Genomic DNA, 27,256 nt, shown 5'->3' on the forward strand with positions numbered 1-27,256 from the left:
AGGTCAGTAAATTTTTTCATAGCCCTCTTTTTGACTTGTGCATTATACAGATCCTCAATAGAAGGAAGGTTAGCAGTAACTTTCTTTGTTTGTTTGTTTGTTTGTTTGTTTGTTTGTTTGTTTGTTTGTTTGTTTGTTTTGCAGTTCTAATTATCCCCTGAAGTCTGTGTCTGTCTTGTTGGGTTGCAGAACTGAACCAGACAGTTATAGAGGTGCAGATGATAGACTCCATAATCAGTGATAATCCAACCTTACCATTCTGTATGAACTTAACCATGTCTTAGCACCATGTGTGAACCCAATCAATATATTTTACTAGTAACATCAAATGCTGGGAAACCTGAAGAAAACAGTATCTTTGTAGCCTCGTTTTGTTCCTGATGAGTTTCTAATAGTCATCTGTGGCCACTTTGGGGACAAAATGGACTAGAGCTGCTTTTGATCTGATCTAGTAGATTTTTTATTTTCTTATCTGTAAAACAAGTTCAAGCATTATTTCTTTCTTGACATTATTTTCCTCATCATTTTAAGCAAACTGTACAGTAGGATTACTTGTTGAATTCAATCACTGATGCTTTTTTTAAAGGTTATTTAATTATCTGCATTGTGACATATACATATGAGAATCCACATACCTATACAAATGCTATCCTTTTATTACTAAACATTCAATACATATAACTGAAGACAAATTCATTAAAGGTTGTATACACATTACTTTTATATATACATATATATATATTTAAAAATTCTCAGAAAATGTGAAATGCCATACTAATTAATTCTTAGGATAAAACAGTAAATATGGCAGCATGAACTACAGTACATGAAAAGAGAAGTGGCAATTCTCACTGTAATTGAGTCCATCCATTTTGCTGCTGGTCGTCCGTTGTTGTTTTTTCCTTCCAATTTTCCAGCATTAGAGTCTTCTTCAAAGACCTAGATCATCACAAAATGTGCCTGAAGAAAAATACTGTGAATTAAGAACCATGGATTGGTTTATTTGATGATCCATTTATTTATCTATTTACTTACTTATTTTTGACTATTTGTTGTGTTCTCCAACGCCAAAGTTCAAGTAGCAATTCTCTTTCTGTCCTCTTCTTAAAGGCCAAATTTCAGTTCCATAGGAAAAAGTCATCGCTTGTGCAATCTGGTCTTTTATCTGTAGACATCACAGGATCTCATATTTTCCAAGGTCTTTGTTGCTTTCCTACCTACATTAGAAGTAGAAGCTATCCATCATTTCAGTATCTACATTTTAAACATGTCCTCTAATTCCTTTTTTATATAATCCCCAAATACTGTACAACATATTTTATCTAAAAGTTTCTATTTCTATTTTGGCATATTTTCATTCTATACAATATCAAAATTACTTGCAAATTAATTCTAAAATATTATTTCCTTTTGTTGTTTAGCGCTATCTCATCTGGGAGTCAGAAAATACCCTCTTGTTCTGTAACAAAATCACGAACTCTGGTACATTTATTACATAGGTATAATGACAAATTGTAATGTAGCGTTATAGTTTTCTACACAGTGTGTTTAATAGCAGGTAATTTTTCTAGGTACAGTAGAGGCTTATTTCCAAGCACTCAAGGGAATAATGAATCCACTTAATAGCAGACTTTAAGATTAGTCCTAGTTAATAAAAATTAAATATTTCTACTTTCAGCTCATTGCAATTTAATTTTAAAAATCAATGTTTCAAATGCAATGAATAAGTATCTTTCCTATAAGCCTGTTTGGAATCCACACTTCATTAATTGAAAGCCATGTTATTATTCAGTTTTCAGAAGAGCAATTTACCAATACTTAAATGAGATTTCTCTCTTTTTTTATAAAGCACTTGGTTTAAAAAGAATCAGAAGTATACAAACAAAAAAACCTCTCATTTTGTTGAGCAGAAGTATTAAAGGGGTATTAAAATACATTAGAAATGCATATCAGTTTGAAATAAAGAACATATTGGTATGGAATAAAGAAACTTGAGAACTGCACTGCATGTGTTAAGAAGAAGAAAAACACGTTTAAAGGATTAAGATTTTAAAATGTGAGCAGAAGACATCAAAGGAACCATATTGAGAGGACTTGAACTACTGGAGAGATATCAGAATGCGTTGAAACTGTATTAGTGATTCATTTGTGGGGGGGGGGGTTAAAAAAAGGAAAATATATTACTTTTAAAGTCTAAGAGCCTTAAGAGCTTTGGAGAGAAAGACAATCCATGGCTAGGAAATAAGGGCAGTTTGTAAGTATATAGCAAGTGATTAATATTTTCACATTGCCACCAGGTACTAGCATGCTATACATTCAATTGTAAATGGGCATCATATATTCTTTGTGTTATGTACTGGTAGTAATTTTCTAATGCTTAGGAATAGAGTTCTACCTATCTCTCTCTCTCTCTCTCTCTCTCTCTCTCTCTCTCTCTCTCTCTCTCTCTCTCTCTCTCTCTCTCTCTCTTTACCAATTCATTTGCTACCTATCTTGATGCAAACGCTGAGTGGTTTGCATCAAGATAAAACAACATGTAATAACAATTATTTATTTATTTTTATTTATTTATTAGATTTGTATGCCGCCCCTCTCCGTAGACTCGGGGCGGCTAACAACAATAATAAAACAACATATAACAAATCTAATATTTAAAATAACTAAAAACCCTTATTAAAAAACCAAACATACACACAGACATACCATGCATAAATTGTATAGGCCTGGGGGGAAGGACTATCTCAATTCCCCCATGCCTGACGACACAGGTGGGTTTTAAGGAACTTACGAAAGGCAAGGATGGTGGGGGCAATTATGATCTCTGGGGGGAGCTGGTTCCAGAGGATCAGGGCCGCCACAGAGAAGGCTCTTCCCCTGTGTCCCACCAAACAACATTGTTTAGTTGATGGGACCCGGAGAAGGCCTACTCTGTGGTACCTAACTGGTCGCTGGGATTCGTGCGGCAGAAGGCGGTCCCGTAGATATTCTGATCCGATGCCATGAAGGGCTTTATAGGTCATAACCTACATGGAAAAATCCAATACATTCATAGTAGTATTGAACACCTGATATAACCATCACAACACAGATTTCATAAACAGGACAGGTTTTAGTCTTGGCTGGAAAATTTTATATTATAAATATAAAATAGATTAAAATTACAAAAAAATAAATTTAAAACAAGGGTTTGGGAATAGAGGCGGGATACTTTTTCTGTTATTTTACCAACCACATCCAGCCAGCAGCTTCTCCTTCAGGACGCGATGCCAGCCAACATAACCAGGTAGAGCTTTCCTGAAGACAGGAAGGGGTGGTTCTCCCTTCCGGAGGTAAGATGTTTCAAAGCCATCAGCCAAAATTCCTTGAGTGATGAAATCCACAGTAGGCTCCTTCTACCAGCAGAAGTGGGGCAAGCCCAATCCCATTGGGAAAAACGCTTCCACAGATATCCTAAGCCCATGATGGAGAACCTATGGCACACGTGCCATAGCTCAACTCCAGCATGCATGTGCGCACCGGCCAACTGATTTTTGGCTCACATGAAGGCTCTGGGGGAGCATTTTTGGCCTCTGGAGTGAAGGGAAACAGCCCTTCCCTAGTGGGCCGACCTCTAGGAAGGCACAGGATGCCATAATTGCCACATCAAAGGAAGCAACGGAGAAAGTTTTCTCAGTGAGACAACCCCAATTGAATTGAGATCGCTCCTTTTATTGTATTTTACTTTTCTTGACATGTGGTACAGAATAACCAATCCGCGAACGCCACATACATTAAGCCATCCCCCAACTACCATTCAGTCATGCAGTGTATAAGGCAACCTCCTCGTGGGTTATCTATAGATGATTAACGGAAGCTCCATTCATTGCCTTTTCCTGGATTATGTGTTTACTGGCATTTGGCAAAGGAATGAGAATAAGGCATATGTTTCCTTATATGGAAGTTAGCTCTACGTTATCTTCATGCTGTATATCAAGTTAATTATTTTCCACGTGATCATGGATTTTGCAACTTGCCATCCAGCCTGGATTTTTGCTCCCTTTCTATAGAGGAAGAATAAGGTTATATACAGCTCCCATTAGGCTAAAACATCACCCTTCGTTGATATCCTATCCCAGTGTTCAGTGCCTAAGAACCTATGATTACAACACTGGAGGGCCTCAGGGGAAGTGGGGAAGATTCTATATTAATAGACAGTGATACCTTGTCTTACAAACTTAATTGGTTCCAGGACGAGGTTCGTAAGGTGAAACGTTCGTAAGACGAAACAATGTTTCCTATAGGAATCAATGGGAAAGCGATTAATGCGTGCAAGCCCAAAATTCACTCCTTTTGCCAGCCAAAGCACCCGTTTTCGCGCTAGTGGGATTATTATTATTATTATTATTATTATTATTATTACTATTATTATTATTATTATTATTTATTAGATTTGTATGCCACCCCTCTCCAAAGACTCCGAAGGATTCCCCTGAGATTCCCCTCCATTGGAAACCCCACCTCCGGACTTCCACGTTTTTGCGATGCTGCAGGGGAATCCCAGCAGGGGAATCCCGGCATCGCAAAAACGGGCACTTCGCTGGCAATGGAAGTCTGGAGGTGGGGTTTCCCAGCAAGGGAAGCCTCAGCGAAATTGCAGCATCGATTGATTCTTATCTAGAAAAGTTCTTAAGTAGAGGCGTTCTTAAGTAGAGGTACCACTATATATTATTTGTGTCATTAAATAAGCTAAATAAATTATGAACTAGGCAATAACAAGGATTAAGAAAAAAAGAAAGGATTACTGTTACCTTCCACAGTATTCTGCAGTGTTTCTCAAAATCCTCCTAGCTGGAAAATAAAAATCAGATATTCCTAGCAGAAACTTTATATTTGTGGCTAAACTTGATTGTCACAATGACAGTGGGGCAAATGTTCAGATTATCGCTTCTTTCCCCAATAACTACCTAACCCTCCAAAAGAAATTCTTGCATTGATCAGAAATTTAAAAAGAAAGAAAAAAATCTTTCTTATAGCATGTTTTATATTTTATAAAATATTTATAAATATTTCATATATTTATTTATTCATTCATTCATTCATTCAAGTATGTATTTGATAATATACATAAGTATAATGTTATTTGAATACATAGGATGGGTACAAATACAAGATGGGTACAAATACATTTATAGAGAAATATATTTTATATCTTTCTATTCTGGAATCAATTCCCCCTGGAGATTCGCACCGCCCCCACCTTCCCAATCTTTCGCAAAGCCCTGAACAGACATCTCCGTGGACAAGCTTGGGGACACTAAGAACTTTTAATACTCCTGGCTCATGAATGAAGAATAATTAGGATGAATACGGATGTCTGTTTCTTAATGTGTAGGGGTTTTTAGAATTAACTTAAATTAGATTTTTATGTTTTTAGTAGCAAGATGTTTAGTATACAGTGGTACCTCGAGATACGAGTTTAATTCGTTCCGGACCTGGGCTCTTAAGTCGAGCAGCTCTTATCTCGAACGACTTTTCCCCATAGGAATTAATGTAAATAATTTTAATTGGTTCCAGCCCTCAAAAAACTCACAAAGTTAGTCTAAATTATGCAGAAAGACATGTTTTTAATGAAGAAATGTACATGTACATATAAATGAATAATGAAGTTTCTTTCACTTAACTTGTAAACTTTCTTAAACTTTTAAATTTACATATGTTCAACTTCTCTGCCACCCAATCCTGTAGGACAGAGGTCCCCAACCCTTTTTGCACCAGGGACCGGCTTTAAGCGATCAAGAGAGGAATGGGTGAATGAATGGACGGAGGGTGGGAAGGAAGGAAGGAAAGAGGGAAGGGACAGGAACAGAGGAAGGAAGCAAGGAAACTTATGAAAGGGGAGAGTAAGAGAGGAATGAGTGAAGGGAGGGAGGGAGGGAGGGAAGAAGGTGGGAAGGAGAAAGAAAAGAAGAAATAGAAGGGAAGGTAAAAGAGAGAAAGAAAAAGAGCAAGAAAGAAAGCTGCAAGCACCCCCCCGAGCCCCCCAGGCCGGCTGCAACCTTTTAAAACACGCGCGCCGCTTCGCAGCTGTCTCCTGAAGCCGAACGCGGAAGTTAGCGTTTGGCTTCAGGAGACAGCTCCTTGGCGCTTGTATCTCGAATTTGGGCTTGTAAGTAGAACAAAAATATCTCTCCCCTCCCAGCTCTTATCTCGAGTTGCTCTTAAGTAGAGCAGCTCTTATGTCGGGGTTCCACTGTATTTAAATATTTAAATATTAGATTTATTTATGTTGTGAGCCACACTGAGTCCAGGAGAAGAGCGGGATAGAAATCTGATCAAACAAACAAACAAACAAACAAACAAATAAATAAATAAATATTCTTCATTGCCACATTGGGAAGATGTTTTATAAAGGAATATTGCCTAAAAATTGAAAAAGTGAGGAGAGAAACATAAAGGACTCAGAATATATGAAGAGAGAAAGATTACTTTTTCACTCCTCAGCTGTGTCCTTCTTTGTAGAACTATGTACCTTATAGGGAAAATGCTTCACTTAATATCAGTAGAGCCCCTTTTCGTTGCTAGGTCCTATTTCATAGAAATGAGAGAAAAGGTATGTGGGAAAAGGGGTTATTTTAAGGAGTTTTTTTTTTCCTGGAGGGGGAAAAAAAGTAATCTTGGGAAGAAAGTCCTTTTCCAAAAATTGTGCTTTTTGCTTGTTTTAGTTCATGTGCTGGGCTAAGCTCAAATAGGAAGTCATTGTTGATGTGTTAATGTGTCAATGTGCAAGATGAATCACTATGACATGATGGAGTTTTAGATACAAACATTTAGTTGTTTCGACGTTGTGACTAAACCGTAGCCTTCTTTAGCCCCCCTCCCCCCATTTTCCAGCCAAGCCTAAAGTCTGTCCTGTTTATGAAATCTGTGTTGTGATGGCTACATCAGGTGTTCAATACTACTATGAATGTATTGGATTTATCCACGTCTGGAGAGTAGATGAACTGGAGATTGTGGAAATAATTCCTTGAGACTATTATTTGCCAGCAGTGTTGCCATGGACACAAGGAGAATGTCTATCAGGGTTGCTTGATTGTTCCTTTGTTGTTTGAAGCAATCATTTTCATTTTCTGCTGGAAAACTCATACTTATGTTTGCACTGATTTAAGATGACTGTCATAAAGTGCTTTCTGTATAAGCTTCCTGATTACATTAGTTCTTGACAAGTACATAATTTGCATTTTGTTCATAATTAAGTTTTTTTCCCCTAAAGACAAATAAAGCAAATACTTCAGACTCCATGAAGGCAAGCATTCTCCTGGTACCTATTTGCAAAAATGAAGATGTAGTCTTTATAGTAGAAATTAATTTCAGATTATATAGAGGAGAGGGAATATCACTGAGGCTTTTTCCACCCACTTACCACCAGAGGTCAGTCGTGCTACGGTTTCCATTTAAAAAAAAATCTATACAGATTAATTTTAGAAATTAGGTTTCTTGTTTTGTATTAGTATTCTAGAAGTGCTGGATGATGATGATGATGATGATGCCAATAGAGTATTTTTTTAACTTCAGTTTGAAATGAATAATAAGCAGGAGAACCAAATTCAACCCCATTAAGTTATAAAGGTAGTCCTGTTACTAACTTAACAACTGCAGTAATTCACTTAACAACTGTGGCAAGAAAAGTCATAAAATGGGCCAAAATTCAATTAACAATTGTCTCACTTAGCCACAGAAATAATGGGCTCAATTATGGTCATAAGTTGAGGACTACCTTTGTCTGGGTAAATACACTTACATTTCTTCTTATGGATTCCATAATTTATTGTTTAGACATGTATACCTTTAAAGTTTAGATGTTCGTAACAGAATTCTGTCAATTCTGCCCTTCCTGATGATCCAAAATTTTGTTAATGCTGGAAATTGGTTCTTCCGATAAGATTCCCAAAAATTGTACTGCCTAGCTGGAATATAGAAACACATATAATTGTAGAATTAAATGCTGTGTTCTCTGAGTATCTCTATGGACCTCATCCAATCTTTCTCGGCTCAGAAGAGGATGAGACCTTGTTATAGATCTAAGATATTGTATATTATTTATTATATGTTGTAAGCCGCCCTGAGTCCTCAAAGAGGGGCGGCATAAAAGTCCAATAAATAAATAAATAAATATAGATCATTTCTTAATTGTTAGAATGAGAGCTGGAATGCTGCTGCAAACTAGACCAGTAAAAACCATGTAAAAGGGGAACATTTAAACAAGTGTTTCCCAACCTTGGCAACTTGAAGATATCTGGACTTCAACTCCCAGAATTCCCCAGCCAGCATTTGCACCGGCACATCACTTCCACTGCTTCGCTGACTGGACATGGGGTGGAAATGTATAACTGGGTATCATCAGCATACTGATGATACCTCGCCCCATACCCTTGGATGATCTCACCCAGCGGTTTCATGTAGATATTAAATAGCAGGGCGAGAGGACCGACTCCTGAGGCACCCACAAGGGAGAGACCTAGAGGTCAACCTCTGCCCCCCCACTAACACTGACTGCAACCGACCGGAGAGGTAGGAGGAGAACCACTGTAGAACAGTGCCTCCCACTCCCAACCCTTCCAGCCAGCGCAGAAGGATACCATGGTCAATGGTATCAAAAGCCACTGAGAAGTCAAGAAGCATCAGGACAGAGGACAAGTCCCTGTCCCGGGCCTACCAGAGATCATCCATCAGCGTGACCAAAGCAGTTTCCGTGCTGTAGCCGGGCCTGAATCCTGACTGTTGAGGCCTAGACATGTGCACTAGAAGGTTGGGAAACACTGATTTAAACGAGTAAAAATGTAACTAGTAACAATTCAAAAGGAGGCACTGGCAAACTCTTTTCATGTTGCTAACAAAGGCTGCACATCACCAGGAATCAAATAATATTAGATTGACTTCATGCAATTCCTCCTGAGGTGGCACATACAACATTATCCTCTCCAATTTTTCTCTACAACAGACCTGGTGGGTAGGCTTGCTCAAAGTGACCTGGCTAAAGATGGGCTTAAACTTGGATCTCTACAGGTTCTAATCCAACTTCATTTTATTAATTCCTCACATTTATGTGGCAACTCACCTCTTAAAAGTGACTCTGGGTGGTGTAAAACAATCAAACCATGAACCGCTAGTCATCACTAACTTGAAAAAGAATTTATGCTTCACGCCTCATTATTAGTTATCCTACCTTCTCCTACCAAGGTATATTTATTTTATTTATTTATTTATTTGATTTTTATGCCGCCCTTCTCCTTAAACTCAGGGGGCTTACAACATGTTAGCAATAGCACTTTTTAACAGAGCCAGCCCATTGCCCCCACAATCCAGGTCTTCATTTTACCCACCTTGGAAGGATGGAAGGCTGAGTCAACCTTGAGCCGGTGATGAGATTTGAACCGCTGACCTTCAGATCTACAGACAGCTTCAGTGGCCTGCAGTACAGCACTCTACCTGCTGCGCCACCCCGGCTCATTGGATTTCATTCTTATCATTTTCAGATAGAATAGCAACTATTACAACAGGATGGGTGGAAATTGGCTGAATTATATTTTAACACATTAGAGCAGGGTTTCTCTCCTTGGCAGTTTTCAGATGGGTGGACTTCAACCTCCAGAGTTCCCCAGCCAGTTAACTGGGGAATTCTGGGAGTTGAAGTCCATCCATCTGAAAGCTTCCAAGAGTGGCAAATACTACGTTAGAGGGAACAAAGCTAAGAGTCAAAGATACTGTAAAAATATCGGCGAACAGGGCAATGCTATCTTAGGGTATGCAACTGGATTCTTTTGCTGTCTATTTGGTTCTTAAGTTTCTCCTTTTCCCCCCAATATTTTTTATTTATTTGTTTGTTTGTTTGTTTGTTTTGTCCAATACACAATAATACACAATGAGGGTTATAGAGGATATAATCAGGTAGAATGTATTAAAGGGGGAATAGAGGAGAAAATAAAGGAGTGAAATATAACTGAGAGAATAGCAGAAAAATATATAGGTATAGAAAAGAAGATACAGTATATGATATATAGGAGAGACAATAGAACAACAGACAGAAGGCACTCTGGTGCACTTAGTATGCCCCTTACTGACCTCTTAGGAACTTGGTGAGGTCAACTGCGGATAGTCTAAGGGTAACGTGTTGGGGGTTAGGGGATGATACTACAGAGTCCGGTAGTGAATTCCATTCTTCGACAACTTTTATTCTTTCTTTTTTGCAGGGGAAGTGGATGAGCAATTATTTCACAGGAGCAATACATGAATTGGTCAGCAGTAAGAGAAAAAATTCTGCATGCGAATATAGCTACTGACTTTAATTTCTCTTTACACAAGAAGAAAGTGCTTTATGACTGCACTCCTAAGCATGAGCAGTGAAGTTTATGTACAAAGGAGCAAGTAATAATTATTCAATTATACGGTGAAATGATATAGACCAGTGATGGCGAACCTTTTTTGGTTCACGTGCCCAAAGTGGGTGTGGGTGTGGGTATCCAGGCACACATGCACATGTCCACACCCATTCCTTCACCCCCATGCATACACACACACATACCTGCGCTACCCCTGCGCATGTGCGCAAACCACCCATCTCTGAACATGCACACAGGCCTCACTAAAGCCTGGGACAGTTTTAAAAATGGGCAAACCAAAGGTTTGGAAAAAATGGACTTCTGGCTTGCTCATTGTTCGGTTTTTCACACTGGAGGCTTCAGGGAAGCTTTCTGAAGCCCCAGAGTGCAAAAAACAGCACAATGGGCAAACTGGAAGTCCGTTTTCCAAATATCCAGTTTGCCTATTGGGTGGTTTTTTGCACTGAAGTCTCCAAAGAGAGAAACAGCCTTCCCCGAAGGCCAAAAATCAGCTGGCTATTGCACACATGCGCCCTGGAGCTGCTGACATAGGGCAATGCCTCGTGTGCCCTCTGATATTTATTCATTCAATTCAATGCCATAGGTTCGGCATCACGTATAAACTCTATACAGGTTTATGACCTGAATAAGGACAAACTATTTCTGACTGTGGAAAATATGTACTGTCATAGATTTTTCTCCTTATCTGACTGTACCTATACATTCTGTTAGAAGCGTAGCATGAATATTCCAGTGTATTAGCAACAGAAGCATTTATGCATGAATAGCTTTAGTGCTTCAAATTAAGGAAAGATACCATAGATGCATCAGTTGGTGGGGCTGGATTAAAACTGTACAGTCCACAAAAGTGTTGATTGCTTTGGACACATCCTGAGAACCAGTTTAATCTGCTTTCTTCCTGTCTGGGAGGTGATCCAAAAGTTTGTCAGCATTATTTTCTCTGTCTGCATAGCCAGCCTCTACTGTACTCTGCCTCATTAATGAGGGCAGTGAGTGATGCTGCTCTAGCAGTTTATTGCAGGACAAACCAAGGCACAATGCTTGGTGGATTTCCTGCTAGTAGGAATTCTTCAATAAAAGTGTTGGTTATGACCTATAAAGCCCTTCATGGCATTGGGCCAGAATATCTCCGAGACCGCCTTCTGCCGCACGAATCCCAGTGACCGGTTAGGTCCCACAGAGTTGGCCTTCTCTGGGTCTCGTCGACTAAACAATGTCGTCTGGCGGGACCCAGGGGAAGAGTCTTCTCTGTGGCGGCCCTGACCCTCTGGAACCCAGCTCCCCCCACAGATTAGAACTGCCCCCCACCCTCCTTGCCTTTCGTAAACTTCTTAAAACCCACCTCTGCCGCCAGGCGTGGGGGAACTGAGACATCTCCCCCCGGGCCTATACAGTTTATGCATGGTATGTTTTCTTTTTAATAAGGGGTTTTTAGTGACTTTTAATTATTAGAATTGTTATATATTGTACCATTACTGTTGTGAGCCGCCCCGAGTCTACGGAGAGAGGCGGCATACAAATCTAATAAATAATAATAATAATAATAATAATAATAATAATAATAATAATAATAAATCTTTCACAAATCTGGAGGAAAAAGCAAATTTCAACTGAAAGCCTCATTCCATGATACACTTCTATTTTCTGCCATAGCTGTACTGTAGAGGTCAAAGCTCATATAGGTATCCTCCAGTTACAACCACAATTGAGCCCAAAATTTCTGTCCTAAACAAAATGGTTGTTGAATGAGTTTTGTCTCTTTTTATGACTTTCCTCCACTCGGTCTTGCCAGGGTTGACCTTGAGCCTGTTTACTCCCATCCAGACCCTTATAGCTTCCAGGCACTGGCACGTTGCATCAAGCGCTTCACTGAATTGGCATGCAGTGGAGATGTATAATTGGGGTATCATCAGCATTATTATTTATTAGATTTGTATGCCACTTCTCTCCGAAGACTCGGAGCAGTTCAGCATACTGATGATACCAGCGCCTTTGGATGATCTCACCTAGCAGTTTCATGTAAATGTTAAAAAGAGAGGAGAGGACAGACCCCTGGATGTGGATGGCAAAAATGGACCCAATGGCCCAACCAGAACTTCGGAAACTAACTTCCCGTTGGGCCATTGGCCTGTTTTTTTGCCCTTCCTAAGCTTCAGGAAAGCCTCCTGGAACCCTGGGAAGGATGAAAAACTGTCCAATGGCCCAACCAGAATTTTGTTCCAGAACTTCCAGTCAGCTTTTTGCCATCCACAGGCTCTGAAACCTTTCCTGAAGCCTGGGGAGGGCGAAAATGGCCTCCCCACCTAACAGACCCAACGTAAGTCTGGAGGCTTCATTGAGGTCTGCACACCTACATGGGGGAGGGCATTGCATTATGGGTGTAGACACATGCATACATCCTATCACATGCATAAATGCCCTTTTGGCAACTGAGCAAAAAAAGGTTTGCCATCGATGTCCTACAGCAGTAGGCAAAGTTGGCTCTTGTATGACCTGGTGGACTTCAACTCCCAGAATTCCTGAGCTAGCATGATTGGCTCAGGACTTCTGGGAGTTGAAGTCCACAAGTCATACGTGAAAGACCGACGCCAACTTTGCCTACCACTGTGACCTACCCCATTTCTGATAAATGGCAGCACAGTCTCTTTTTGAAAGTTTCCAGTGATGAAATTCAACACAACAACGTCTGAAGGCAAACTGTTCCACTGGTGGGACTGTTCTCACATATCGTTGTACAATTTTCTCCCTGAAGCATGGTTTTAAAGGATGGAAGATTTCAAGCTAAGAATCATCACCTTTAACGTAGGGAGTATATAAGTGCCTTCCCTCCCCTGTCCTATAGTCTCTCCTATATCTCATATATCTTCTCTACTATATCCTCTATAAAGTTCATTGTATATTAATGTGTATTGGTCTGACTGACTGACTGACTGACTGACTGAATAAATAAATAAATACCCATCCCTAGTCTAAAGATAATTCTCAACGGATGCGAATTGGCGGGTCCAACCGCAACAGGCTCAACAGTGTTGCCGCAACCAGAAAGAGGGGCGAAGGCGGCGACGGGTGGTGGGGTGCGCGTGAATATCCAAACTCCACTGGCGTTCATTCCATCCCATTCACCCTTCCTGGCTTCCCGCCTGTCAGACCGACGTGGGTTTGCGCCCCGCGCTATCGAGAGCTCGCGCCTTCGGTTACCCGCCGGGCGAAACCCAAGCCCGGCGGCAGGGGTTAAAAAAAAAGCAGCCTTCGAGGGAAGGCGTGGTCTGGGAGAAGAAGACGAGAAGATGCGCGGAGAATCCTGGCCAAGCAGCCGGCATAGGAGGAGGTCTCTTCGCCCGCCGGGGCTAATGAGGCAAGAGAGACGACCTTTATTAAGCAGGTGTTAAACTGACCCGGGTTGGCTGGGTTGCGGCTAGAGCGCGCCCGCCTCACCCCCCCCCCCCCCCCCACCCGGCTCTACTCAAGCCAGAAAAGCCTTCTCCCCCTCCCCCTTCTATCCGCCCCCTTTCTCTCGTCTACAGTATTTATTCCCTTTCTGCCAAGCCCGGCCCTTCGGAGGGACCATGGCACGCGCGAGGTAAGCAAAAAAAAAAGCCCTTTCCTGCGGCCAAAGGGAGGGGCGCGCGGCGGCGGGAGGGAGGGTGTTTATGAGTGGGTGGGTCAAAGCGTGCTGCAGAGGGGCCGAAAGGCGTGTGCGCTGTTTTTCTATCAAAAGGAGGAGAGAGAGAGAGAGGGAAAAAAATTGCCGGTGGTCTACTTCCGGCTGTGCACCTTTATTTCCCTCCCTCCCGCCACCCTTCCAGTGGTCGTTCTCTCTGTGTGTGTGCTCCTTTTTGACAGCGGGCGCAATTTTCCTTCCCCTGCTTTTTTTTAAAAAAACCGAGCTAATTAGGGGTGTTTAAAAAAAAAAAAAGACGTTCCGCCAAGGTTTGGAACCCGATCAGCCCTGCCTTCGTTTCGCAGTGCTGCCGCCAGGGGGCGCCGCGCGGCCCCCTGGTTCCTTTCTCCCCGCCCCCCTTCGCCGGCTTTTGATCCGCGTGTGCGGTTTCTGCTGACCGCGTGAAGAAAGCCGGCGAAGGAATAAAGGCTACGGGGATGGAAAGAAGGGGGGGGCACGGGAGACGGAGGGTGGGAAGGGTGTTCAGGAAAAGGCCCACCTGAAACTTTGAGGAGAAGAATGCGAGGAGCTGAAAGGGGGAAGCCCGAGGCGAGAAGTGAAGGGACGCCTAGTTTTTACAGTATGGGCTATGCCAGTGTTTCCCAACCTTGGCAACTTGATATCTGGACTTCAACTCCCAGAATTCCCCAGCCAGCATTCGCTGGCTGGGGAATTCTGGGAGTTGAAGTCCAGATATCTTCAAGTTGCCAAGGTTGGGAAACACTGGGCTATGCGATGGCGAGTGCAAAGTATGGAGTCAGTCTTTCGTTAAAGAGACTGTTATTATTATTTTTTTAAATGCACCCCCTTTGGGTTTCTTGAGGGGGGGAGAATTGGGGAGGAGAAGCCTACGATCGTTTATGATCTTGTGTATAAATCGGGGTCCTCTGAATGGGATTTTAAAACGGGACGCCATCTTGGACTATTTCATGGATTTAGAAAATGAATTCCGAGCTCTTGCTTGCTTTTTTTAAAAAAAAATTGCTCTTCCCCTCGCCGACACGTTATTATTATTTTTTAAATTGCTCCAAAAGTTGCTGTGCATACCGTTTCATGCAGGTTATTTTATAAGAATACGTATGTAGCGGGGAGTAAATTCTTTGTGAAACAATGTATCCCGGATGTTTTGGAAAGAAAGGGAAAAATAAAAGTACCTTAAAGCATATATTGTAAACTCTGTCGTCCCTTTTGTAATAGTGGCGGAAATCTAGTTAGATTGATTTGAACGAAGGTTCTAAACATAAGACTACGGTGGGATTCTGTGTATGATTTTCCCAGTTTAATTAGAGAAAAAAAATCCTAGTTTAATTCAAATTTATCCTGGAACACATTGTAGTGCATTAAGTTGGCTTGGTGTCTTTCTCAGTTGTGAACTTCCCAAAAAGATTACTATTTTTTATTTAGAATAATAAATTATTCTAGGCAACAACTATATTATATAACATCAGAAAACCGAATGAAAGAAGATGTGAATTATTATCTTAAAGATAGTTTGGCAAGATATTTGTCATAGAACATCCAGTATAGAGATATATTCCAAGGATCAATATACTGTATTCAGTTAAAATAATGGGCACATGAGGGCACATGCTGCCTTCCAACAATTTTAACTATAGCTGAAAGGCAAAAAAGAAATACAGTACTGTATTGGCACTCTGATAACTATCAAATATCATTTTCGCCAAACATATTATTTACTATAAATACTATTAGAAAAATTGTACATACATGAAAATAAGTTCCATTGTCTAATCATCCTAAATGCTTTAAAAAATTTCTTACCTCTAGAATATCAAATTATGGCTTTAACATAGGGCAGAATTTATTTAATAAAATATTTAATAAAAAGGAAGTTTTTTCCTACAAAATTTAATTAATAAATATAATAAAAATTGTCATAATTCAACCAAGGCTATATACAAAAACTTTATCTGGTCATTTATAAACTCAATGTTCATAATCCTTTTTTATAAAAATGATATTTTGAAATATATCTAAGTATAAACTGGAGGAATATGGAACAGTGATAATCCTTGTCAAAATCTAAATTTCATTCTTTAGATACTAATAAAAATTACAATGCTGCCTCCCAATTTCTTGAACAGAAAAATGATTTGTAAATATTAACAGCAATATTTTTCCTGTTATTTTATTCTAAATAATGTTATATTCCTTACTTTTAATATTGCCCTAAAATAAATTATTTTGATGGCTTGGGTGTATACCAGAGGAACTTGTTGCTTACATTATTTATTTAAGATTAGAATACAGCTTCTGATTTATAATACTCATTTCAAAGCTCACTGTCACAAACACTTGATGGAAGAAGTGACAGCTATTTTATAAGTTATCAAATAAATTCGGAGTTATAGTTTAGCTTTGCTTTATTTATAATACAGAGATATAGAAGCATATATATTTGCATAATTACACCTCATGACAGGATGCTGTATCTATGAAGTCGCTGGCCAAAGTGCTGAAGCAAGACAGCCATCTTGATCATTATGTCCAATTGAAAGCATTCTAAACTTCAGAAATGTTATTTTCCACTTAATTCCCTTTTTTATTTTTCAACATTGTTTCAGTTTTGTAAAAGGCAGATTTAGTATTATGCCACATCATATCTTGTACCTTGATGCTGAACAAAATGCTCCAATCTCTTCTGATTTTATATTAACTAGTTGAAATGGAAAGATTTAATTTATTTTGATACATCCAACCTAAATCCTCCTGTGAACACCTTTAGGCATGAACGATAACTTTTTGGATGCTGAGGTTTTGAAAGGCATCATGAAAGTTGATGTTGAGACTTCTAACCAAGGATAAAAGAGTTTGCATAACACCTATATTAAAGTTTCAGGCAAATACCATATTAAATAATATTGAAGAAGATAAAATACAGATGAGTAATTTTGTTTATCTGCTAATTAAATTTTAATAGTTTTAACAAAAATGTTATTTGGAAGCAGCTCTGTGCTAGTTCACTTTAATTTCCTACTTTGAACATAGGATGGCTTGACATCTGTTTCTAAAAATAGAATAAATTGGATTTTTGGATTTTCAGTTTAAAAGCAAAATGTGACAAACTGGGATGTAATCATACAGTTTATCAAAGAGCAATTTTATTTTTTGCCAAAACAAATTTGCAAAACAGTAATCTATAAGTTTTAATGAAGTAGTATGTTATATAATTTATAAAGTAGCTCAATAAATGTATGTATATTTTTCTAATAATTAATATGTGATATAAAATTCAATTTATCATTTAAAGGAAATAATACTCAGATATATACTTTTTTTAAAAAAAAGGTTATTAGCTATTTTTACAATTTTTTTATATTATTAACATGGAATCTCCTAATTTATAAAACCAAAGGTGGGAATTCAATTCACTGAAAATGATCTAGATTCAAAATCACACAAATGTAAGCTGCATATTTTGTTTTGCTATAGTAGATCAAAACTTGCATGCTTCTGAAAGCTGATATTTTTCTTCAGTCTCCCCCTCCCCCCAAAAAATATGTTGCAAACATTAATGGTTTTTAATCTGTCATTCTGTGTCATACATTAGTTTTTAAGTTAATTACATCTTAAAAAGTGCTAACATTTAATTTCCAGAGAGGAACATTTTACCAACAATTTCTTTATAGATTTCTGTGAACACATTTTTAATTCTGCAACTGCTTCATTAACTCAGAAAAAAAATCATTATATGAGATATGATCTTTTAAACTAACATTTTGGGAAGTCCATTGATTAAAACCCATAAATTTTAGCTTTCTAAAAGCAAAATTTTACTTGCTTGCAGAAAATGAATAATTTAACATTGTGGACTTAATTTTAATCTTTCATTTTATATGAGAGTAGATAGAATGAAAGCTAAGAATCCTGTATTTATATACAGTATTACCTTTACATAAGTGTCATCACTATAACTAAAATAATACTAATTTATGACTAATTTTTTCTTCAATAAAATATTAATGCTTGAAACACTAATTGAATACAATATACTGTGGGATCCTACAGTGAAAATGTAGGTTAAATAAACTTCATATAATTTAACAACTTTGTGTTTAAAGTCTTTATTTTATACTTTTATTTACTTTATATTTCATATCTGTCAGAGAGGTGCTTAGTAAGAAATGGTATAACAAGTGGGAATGAATCATTTACTTTAAAATATAATTCGTATCAAAAATGAAATGTACTCTTTCTGATAAAATATTATTTTAATTTTTACATCATGTAATTAACCTTTTTGTGATTCTACTATGATTTATATATTCAGATTAGTGCCTCTGAACTCAGTAGGGCTTACTATAAATATTTCAGCATTGCTTTAGGTTCTTTTAGGAGGCAAATTGAAAAGTCTATCTGCAGTTTAAAAAAATTTAATGTTCATACATATTGCATTTTGGTAGAAAATAGAAAGTCTCAAAGACATTAATATTTTAGACATGGGTAATGAAGGACAATGTTTTAGATGTTAGTATAAAATATACTAATATTAAAATCTAGTCTTAAACTTGGTCATTTTTTCTCTGAATTAAAAGAAAATTACATTTCTTTTAGAAGCAATGAGATAAAAATTTAAATTCAATTAATAGAACATGTTATGGTAAACAATCTATTCTAAACAATAAACAATGTGTGTGTGTTTGTGTATTATGTTACATTACATTTAATTATGAGGAATTGTAGATAGTGGAATTAAATTTTTCCCGTTTAAATAATGGGAAAATTGGAAATAAAGTTTTTTATTATTATATGTTCAGGTTAAAAGTATGAACTGCATTTTTAACATTGGAAATAAAGCCTCTCAACTGAACAGTAGTACTTTGTTAAGGGAATATTCAATGCTTACATTAACTGAAAATAGAACTATACATAGAATAACAAATATGAATGTTTTTAGAAAAACAGTATCAATATCTGACAGTTGAGTATAATTTTAGATTACCGGTAGTTCAGTTAGTTTAGGTTTTTGTTTTGTTTAAAATATATAGAAAATATTAGACTGGATTTACTTGCTTGGGAAATATATTTCAAACACTCTTAATATTTCACTATCTTATAAGAATTATATTAATTCTAACAAAAATAATTTCTATAATGAAATGTTTTTAAGAAGGTGATCATTTTACAAAGAAGTGGGGGGAGAACTAGACAAACAGAACATTGCTACAATATTTTATTTATACAAAGTTTTTATACAAAGTTTTCAAATATTAGTGAACTTATATTTCTTATATGTCTTATATTTTCCCACAATTCTGTTATTTATGTATCATCTCAGTTTAATCTGTATGTGGTGTATGGCAATTTCACCATGTAATTTCAGTAAAGTTGATTTTTATTTAATTGAACAGCAATTTTCCATTTGTAATTGATATTTCAGGTAGCTAACAAATTTAAAATAATTAAGACAGATTAAGAAAATTATAATTGGAAATGTAATAGTATTTAAAATATCATATATTTTATATTGCTGAATGAAATGTTAGGACTGGACCCTACAAACACCTTCAAAACAACTCAAGAATCTTCTAATTTTACAACTGATCCTGATTTATAATCAGGATCATTATTTACATTACATATGCCAGCCAGTGCAATTTGAATTAGCAAAGTCTTTAAACATAACCCCTCTGCCTGACTGTTTGATATTATTCTTTGATGAAATAACCAATTGAATAATGCTGTGCTAAACACAGTGTACACTTAATAGTGGAATAAAGCAGGTCATATACAGCGGCAGCTACATATGACAACTGCTTTACTTTGTGGAGCAGATAGACAAACATGCACATAGCAATGAAGTACATAGAGAAAAAGAGGGACAAAATGCAAAGAATATTTAATAAATGCCTTCTGAAAACTTTCTTATTTTACTCCCTTTGCTATTTACATTCTGCCATAGTTCAGCAAAATGATTAATATGTAGGCAGAACATGCTACATAGTTTGCATTGCCCAATAATGCAATCAGACTTTTGACTTCATTTATTCTTCCTAGCCTGATCATGCCTATGAGAAAGGGTCAGTGGATTGTGTTGCAGTTCATGTTCTCACAAGTCCTGCAGACTCATCTTTTTCTTCTTCCCCTTCTTTTGCTAGCAATGGTATCAAGGCAGGCTAGTGTAATGCCACTTAAACACCAAATAAAACAAAATGCTAGAAAGTTTCAAATGTTGTTTTTTAATCTTTTTTTTCTAGAAACCTTGGTAGTATCTGATCTAGGCCAAATGTTATAAATATCTGCTACTATTTGGGCAGTTTTGCCTCTTGATGTTTGGCTTCCTTTTATGTATCAAAAGGTGAACTTTAACCTGCCAAATGAAACTGAGCTGTTTTGTGGGAAATAGGACCTAGTTTTGAATTATTCAGAACAGACTCCGAGTACTGCATATTTGCATTGTCAATCATATACAGGGAAGAGCTACTGACCCTTTCAACTGCAATTTAATTATATTTTTCTTTGTATGTTCTTTCTTTAAAAACAAAGGAAATACTGATGCCTTGAAGAAATTCATTTTGTAACATTTTCCTTATTGAAATAAAGGAATTCTGTTTCCCTATAACTATTACACACTTGAAACATAGCCCAGTATCATTGCCTGTCTTCCTAATGATTATTTTTTTCTCTTTTGTTTGTACTATTCAAGTTCAGTTTTGTTAAGTTTGGATGAAAAAAATATGTAGCTTTAATTCAAGACAGAAGTGTTGATTTACAAATTCAATCTATAATTTATAGAATGTAAAGTCTAGTGAAAATATTTACAAAATAAATAATTTAATTTCAACACCATCTTCCATTTGCAAAGTAACTGAAATGGAAGCAGGTAACTGGGAGACGCTTACCAGTATCTCTACTTAGTGGTTTATGTATGTCAAAATGTATTTGCTCCATTATTGATATATTGACATTTCTTAAATATGCAGGGCACAATAGGCAAATAATCACCATTAAGTAATGGAATAATAGAACTAGCACATTAACGTCACCCAACTTCTTATAAATTTAAAAACACAGTTTGAATAAAGATATGTGGAAAAATTTATTTATTACCTATGTCACCTGTCTAAAAATCCTGTTGCATTTTTGACCAAAGTGAATGCCACCCATTTCATGTGCTGTATTTGTTGATCTGATTGAAATATTTGTTGCATGGTATGATTAGTAAATGATAAATTCAACAATCCAAAAAAGACTTTCAGGTACCTCTGCAGTTATTCAGTTATTTTCATTAAAGGCAAATGCCTTCTCTGATGTTGCTTTGATGAGAGCCTCACCTATTATTAAATTTGTTGGTTGTAATGCGTTATGTAAGCCTCAGCCTGTTAAAATGTTTATAGGTCACTTCATAGACTCAAGGGCTGGCATTTTACAGCTCTCTAATGAGTTGTTAAACTAGAGAAGGGGGAATTAAACAGAGTGCTCTGCTCGAATTAACATGGTAGTGACTGCAGCTCTCTGATTCCTAGGTCCTTCAGAAGACTATGAAATCCTTCTGGAAAGTTTCTACAGATCCAGGTTAGTTCTTATTTCAACCCACCCCTTATCCATTCTGACCGTGTGCTTGTCTTAACTGTTCGTTACGAAGTTGAAATAGATACAGTAGATCAGGGGTCAGCAACCTTAAACATACAAAGAGCCACAAAGGTCCTAACCGGAAGCCCACCATTCAGTTCTGGAGCCAACCAGAAGTCTAGTTCCCCCACCATAGAGTCTCCTCCTAGAATGACATCCTTTTTCCTCTACCAGTCCAAACCAAAAGCCCTATCAATTGTGGAGCTGCCCCTTGCCATAGAGTCTCCTCCTGCCATGCCCTGCTCCCCCACCGTCCAAACCAGAAGCTCCTCTCAAAATTGTGGTCCCAAAAGGAGCCACAGCAGAGGGATGAAAGTGGGATGAAAAAGCCACATGAACAATAGCTTCCCTAAGGAAGAAAGAATGCAAAAATACGATGCCTTAAGATTATATTGTATCCTTGAATTCTGAAGATCTAGGAAGCTGAAGAACCTTTCTGTATAAGTGAAGGCTGTAAATTATGTAGCCTGGAATAATAATGATCTGGAAGCTAATCATTTTTCCTGTTTGAGATGATTCCCATTTCTGCAAATCTCACTTTCCCCATCATCATTGATGGACTCCTACAGGTATGGTCAAGTACGCATAACCACTAGAAAAACTTTAGTCAGGCACGCATAACCGGTAGGGGGGGGAAATGATTTTTTTTCTTTTTTTCCCCTTCTGGGCTCTGCGTATGTTTCTCCTATCGCAGTAAATGAGGTTGAATGTGTATAATTTTAGAAGAGCTCTGTCTCTGTGTGTGTGCATATACATACAGTTTATATAGTAGATAGTGTATATTTTTGTGTGCCTGTGTGTAATATGTATGTACACATATGGTATATGTACATATTAATTAAATATTTTGGATGTTCAGTAATAGTAAATAGATAGGGAAATTGTATCTCTTTGAGGCGAGAAGAGGCCAGGCACCCTAACCCTAACCCGTGATGTGAGTCACATCAAGTTGGCCACCTTTAAGCCAGTCACATGACCTTTAAGCCACCCCCTCCTGGTCACATGATCATTAAGCCACTGCCACCTGGTTACATGGCCAGCAAGTCACACCCTCAAAATAAGGCATGACCACAGTGTGGTAGTAAAGATTTTTGTGGCTCTTCACTGCCCATCATGCACATTAATTCTCTTCTAGGGCACTAGAGATCTTGCTAGAACACCAGAGCAGTTGATTTTCCAAACAAGTCAAATGTTATGAGCACTTTATTTTTCTATTTTGAGACAGGAACTTTGACAGATTTCCCTGTTAAGACATTTGACATATGTAATGCAACATTAAATGAAACCTCCAGGGTTTTGTTGATCTAAATACCTAAAAGGAATAGGTTTTTTTTTTTTAAAAAAAAAATCTAGATAGTGTGCCCTATTCTTTTAAACTATTTAAATGTATTTGGAATAGCCATTAAGAGCCAGGGTGGCACAGTGTTTAGAGTGCAGCACTGCAGGCTACTCCAGCTAGCTGTAGTTCAGCAGTTCAAATCTCACCACTGGCTCAAGGTTGACTCAGCCTTCCATCCTTTCGTGGTGGGTAAAATGAGGACCCAGATTGTTGGAGGCAATACACTGATTTTGTAAACCGCTTAGAGAGGATTGTAAAAGCATTATGAAACTGTATATAAGTCTAAATGCTATTGTTATTGCTAAATGCTATACCCAAATTCCTATATTTACTCAGAAGGATGTTTATGTCCAACAGACTATCTCCCTTATTGGTCTTCTCTCCCCTGCCCCCACCATTGATCTGAGCATTTTGATCCAAAGTTGAGCTATCAACTCTGTTGATGGTCTTGGCTGAAAAAGAACCCATCTTTAGAGTTTGAATTCATTCTATTCTCTCTTCTCAGCTGACTTGCCAGCTTCAGGCTCCTCCTTGGTTTAACAATGGCTGCAGATGGACTTTCCTGCTCCCCTGAAAGATGCCCCCTCCCGGACATGGGAGGAGGGCGGGCGAAGTTTCAGTAGCGCATGCGCCCTGAATCTCTGCGGATGTTATAAGGCAGGGGTAGGCAACGTTGGCACTTCTATGACCTGTGGGTTTCAACTCCCAGAATTTCTGAGCTAGCATGATTGGCTCAAGAATTCTGGGAGTCCACAAGTCATAGAAGAGCCAACTTTACCTACCGCGTTATAAGAAAAAATGAGCCACAATTAACAAGACGCGTTCAGGTAGCGCGAAATTTAAACACCGTAAAGCTAGCTCCTTCCTTTCCATCAATCTGGCTGCTTTTCCAGGCAAAGAAGTTTCCGATTCTTTTTGCTCCTTTTTCCTGTTTTCGCACGGAAAGGAACCGGAGCAACGGGGGGGGGGGGAAGACTCACAGCACAGAGCTTGGAGCAAGAATTAAAGGTAGAAAGAGTTGTAAGCCCCATCTTCTTACCCGAGGCAACTCCGCCTGCTGCTGCCTCTATGGGGAGGCGCCAGTTACTGTGCCCAGATCTTTTTCGGTCCTTTTATTGCCGTCGCCTGCATATCGGTTCGCAGAATCCGACTTGGGTCTCGCACGCCTCTCCGTTCGCTACCGATCGGCTACTAATAGCTGAGCCTTTCTACGCCTGGGCTGCCAATTCTTTTCAAGGAGACGGTGCCCGAGGAGAACCTTCGGAGGGGTTTCCAAGGTGTCTCTCCCCCCCCCCCCACGCCCTCCTCGGAAAGGACTATGAAACGAGGCTCCAACATTTCGCTGAGCAAGCGCCCCACCAAATCGGTCTGGGACTGCAAGCCGCTCCCGAAGCAGCTTTTTGCCCTCTTTGTCGCAAAGCCACCGGTAGGAAGTGGCCGCGGGACACGAGCCCTCTCCAATCGCCTTCCCTCTTAGGCTCCCCAGGGTCCAAACGCCCAGGAGTTTCTCGCCCACTCACCCACCCACCCACACCCCGCAGCCTTTGGGAAGCCTCTTCGCAAAACACTCCTCGAACTGGGCCAATTTTCTGGACAATGGAAGGTTTTATGATTGTGTTTTTTTTTAAAGAAAAAATAAATTTAAAAACTTAACGTTTGCATGAAATATAGGGTTGGGCAGCACGATCTTTAATTCGCTCTCTATACCCCTTTAAAACTACGAGATCCCGGATACATTATATTGCATCTTTATTTTGCCGCCCCGAGTCCATTGGAGAAGGGCGGTCTAGAAATTCAAATCATAAATAAATAATAAATAAATATTTGCTGGGAAGCGAGTTGCAGGGAATTCGGAGCGAAGCAGTTGTGTCCGACTGAAGATTTCTGTTTGCAGAATCCATTGATTGTCTTTTTTTTCCATTGAAGGTTACAAGGCTTCTAAAATGAAGCGTTTTTTCCAGATCCTCTCCTTAGAGAATGAATGAAAATATGGTTTCCATTGAAAATTTGCACGATGACCGTACTCTATGGGTTTTTTTTCTTTCTCTTTAAATTGTCTAGCGAGTAAACATGATTCGTAAATGAATCCTGTTTTCTTACCTGGATACATACATTTAGGCAGTTTTGCACCTTTCTTTAGCAACAATAACAAAAGAACGTCAGTGGGCGGGGGTGAAAGCATCAGCTGATTTTACAAAGCGGCCTCTCTCCCCCGCCCTTTCCTGTTCCTTCTCCGTCTCCTCCTCCCGATGCTGAAATTCGTCTTGGACGCGCGAAGGTTCCCAGGCTCGAAGGACGGCGGTGGATTCTTGCATAATTGGGAGTTCCAAGTTTCCATACCGCTGGAACATTCTTTTCACTTACATTCATCCGTGGGCTCTTGCCTACCCAAAATGTTTTTGCCTGCCCTTCAGTTTGCCCCGCACCAACCGATTAGGGCTTCTTATTTCGATTCCCTCCCTCCCCACCCCACTCCTCTCCCCCGTAATCACAACTAGGGTATCGCAAAAAAAAAAATTCGAGATAAGGTATTAATACCGGCAGTAGCGAAAGAAAAGAGCAAGAGTCCACGCGTGTCATTTTTCAATCTTGGCTGAAAAGGTCTCGCGGTTTAAATGAACAGAAATAGGAGTTGCGGGGAACATAATAGGAATAGAATAGAGTGGGATGGAATGGAATGGAATGGAATTCTTTATTGGCCAAGTGTGATTGGACACACAAGGAATTTGTCTTTGGTGCACATGCTCTCAGCGTACATAAAAGAAAAAGATACATTTGTCAAGAAACATGTGGTACAACACTTAATGATTGTCATAGGGGTCAAGTAAGCAGTCATGAAACAATATTAATAAAAGTCTTAAAGATGCAAGCAACAAGTTACAGTCATACAGGCATAAGTGGGAGGAGATGGGTGATAGGAATGATGGGAAAAAACTAGTATTAACAGTAATAGTAGTGCAGACTTAGTAAATAGTTTGACTGTTGAGGGAATTATTTGTTTAGCAGAGCCTCGTGTCTTTAGAACAGTGTTTCCCAACCTTGGCCACTTGAAGATATCTGGACTTCAACTCCCAGAATTCCACAGCCAGTATTCGCTGGCTGGGGAATTATGGGAGTTGAAGTCCAAATACCTTCAAGTCGCCAAGGTTGGGAAACACTGCTTTAGAAGACTGGTCCTGGAGGTCTTAACTGGTTATTATCTAACCGCACGAAATTCGGTGCTACTTGCTCTCTTCTTTGGATTGTGTGAAGGGACCAGTTGCACCCAACATTTCAGCGCAGTTCCTCGCTATTTGATTCCGAAGTGGGTGGGAGGAGAACATGGTTAGAGGGAGAGAAGAAATGTTTTCGTATCTGCCACATCCGATCCAACAAACGGGGTGGTTTATATTTGCGGTATAAGAAGTTGTTGCAAACTATGGAAGAGTTATATAGTGCTTTAGTTTAAAAACAACAACAACGAATGAGCCCTGCCTCTCAATTCACTTCGGTAAGGTTTCAAGCAACTTAGAGCTAAGGAGAAATTTCCTGACAGTTTAAACAATTAATCCGTGGAACAATTTGCCTCCAGAAGTTGTGAATGCTCCAACACCGGAAGTTTTAAAGAAGATGTTGGGTAACCATTTGCCTGAAGTAGTGTAGGGTTTCCTGCCTAAGCAGGAGGTTGGACTAGAAGACCTCCAAGATCCCTTCCCACTCTGTTATTCTCTTCTGTTCTGCTCTATTCTAGGTGGGTAGGTAGGTAGGTAGGTAAAAGATGGGTGGATGGGTAGATGTGAGAGAGAGAGGAAGGGAGAGGGAGGGGGCAGAGAGAGAGTGAGATGGTGGATGGATGGATGGAAAGAGATGGAATATTGGAAGCCGCCGGCCCCCCGCTATGTGATTGGTGCCCAAAATAAAGACTCCACACGGAAGCTGCAGAAGATTCCAACGAGGGGTGGGGGTGGGGGATCAGAGTAGAGAAGATAGTTAAGACTATTAACAAATAGTGGAAAGGGTTATTTATCTAGGTGAAAAAAATGCAGACCCGAAGCAGGAATGGAAGGTTTCTCTGAGAGTCTAAGATTCTCTAACGATCCCCAGCCCCAGCCAATAGTTTGCAGCTTTCTGTATTTCTTCGCGTCACTTTTAAATGTCCTTCCATCTACCGACTTATGTATTCCTACTTTCCCCAAAAGTAGTCCCCCACCCCCCTGACTTTTTCGTAACAGCAGGTGCGGCCGTCGCCGTCGGGTTAAAAAAATATCACAATAGCTCGAGAGGCATGAGTTGCAGCTAGAGATCTTG

The 27,256-nt window shown here is 39.0% G+C and overlaps 1 protein-coding gene across 1 annotated transcript in view; it reads left to right on the forward strand.

The window, feature by feature from the left end:
• The first annotated feature begins 13,835 nt into the window (after nucleotides 1-13,835).
• The window catches only part of LIN28B (lin-28 homolog B), a 97,648-nt gene continuing 84,227 nt past the window's right edge, over nucleotides 13,836-27,256 (forward strand). Inside the window, exons 1-2 of the mRNA XM_070733277.1 lie at nucleotides 13,836-13,956; nucleotides 21,525-21,573. Coding sequence (XP_070589378.1) covers nucleotides 21,540-21,573 — 34 coding nt within the window. The 5' untranslated portion in view covers nucleotides 13,836-13,956; nucleotides 21,525-21,539. The remainder of the gene's footprint in view (nucleotides 13,957-21,524; nucleotides 21,574-27,256) is intronic.

The sequence above is a fragment of the Erythrolamprus reginae genome, chromosome 1, assembly GCF_031021105.1.
Source record: "Erythrolamprus reginae isolate rEryReg1 chromosome 1, rEryReg1.hap1, whole genome shotgun sequence".
Taxonomy (NCBI): Eukaryota; Metazoa; Chordata; class Lepidosauria; order Squamata; family Dipsadidae; genus Erythrolamprus; species Erythrolamprus reginae.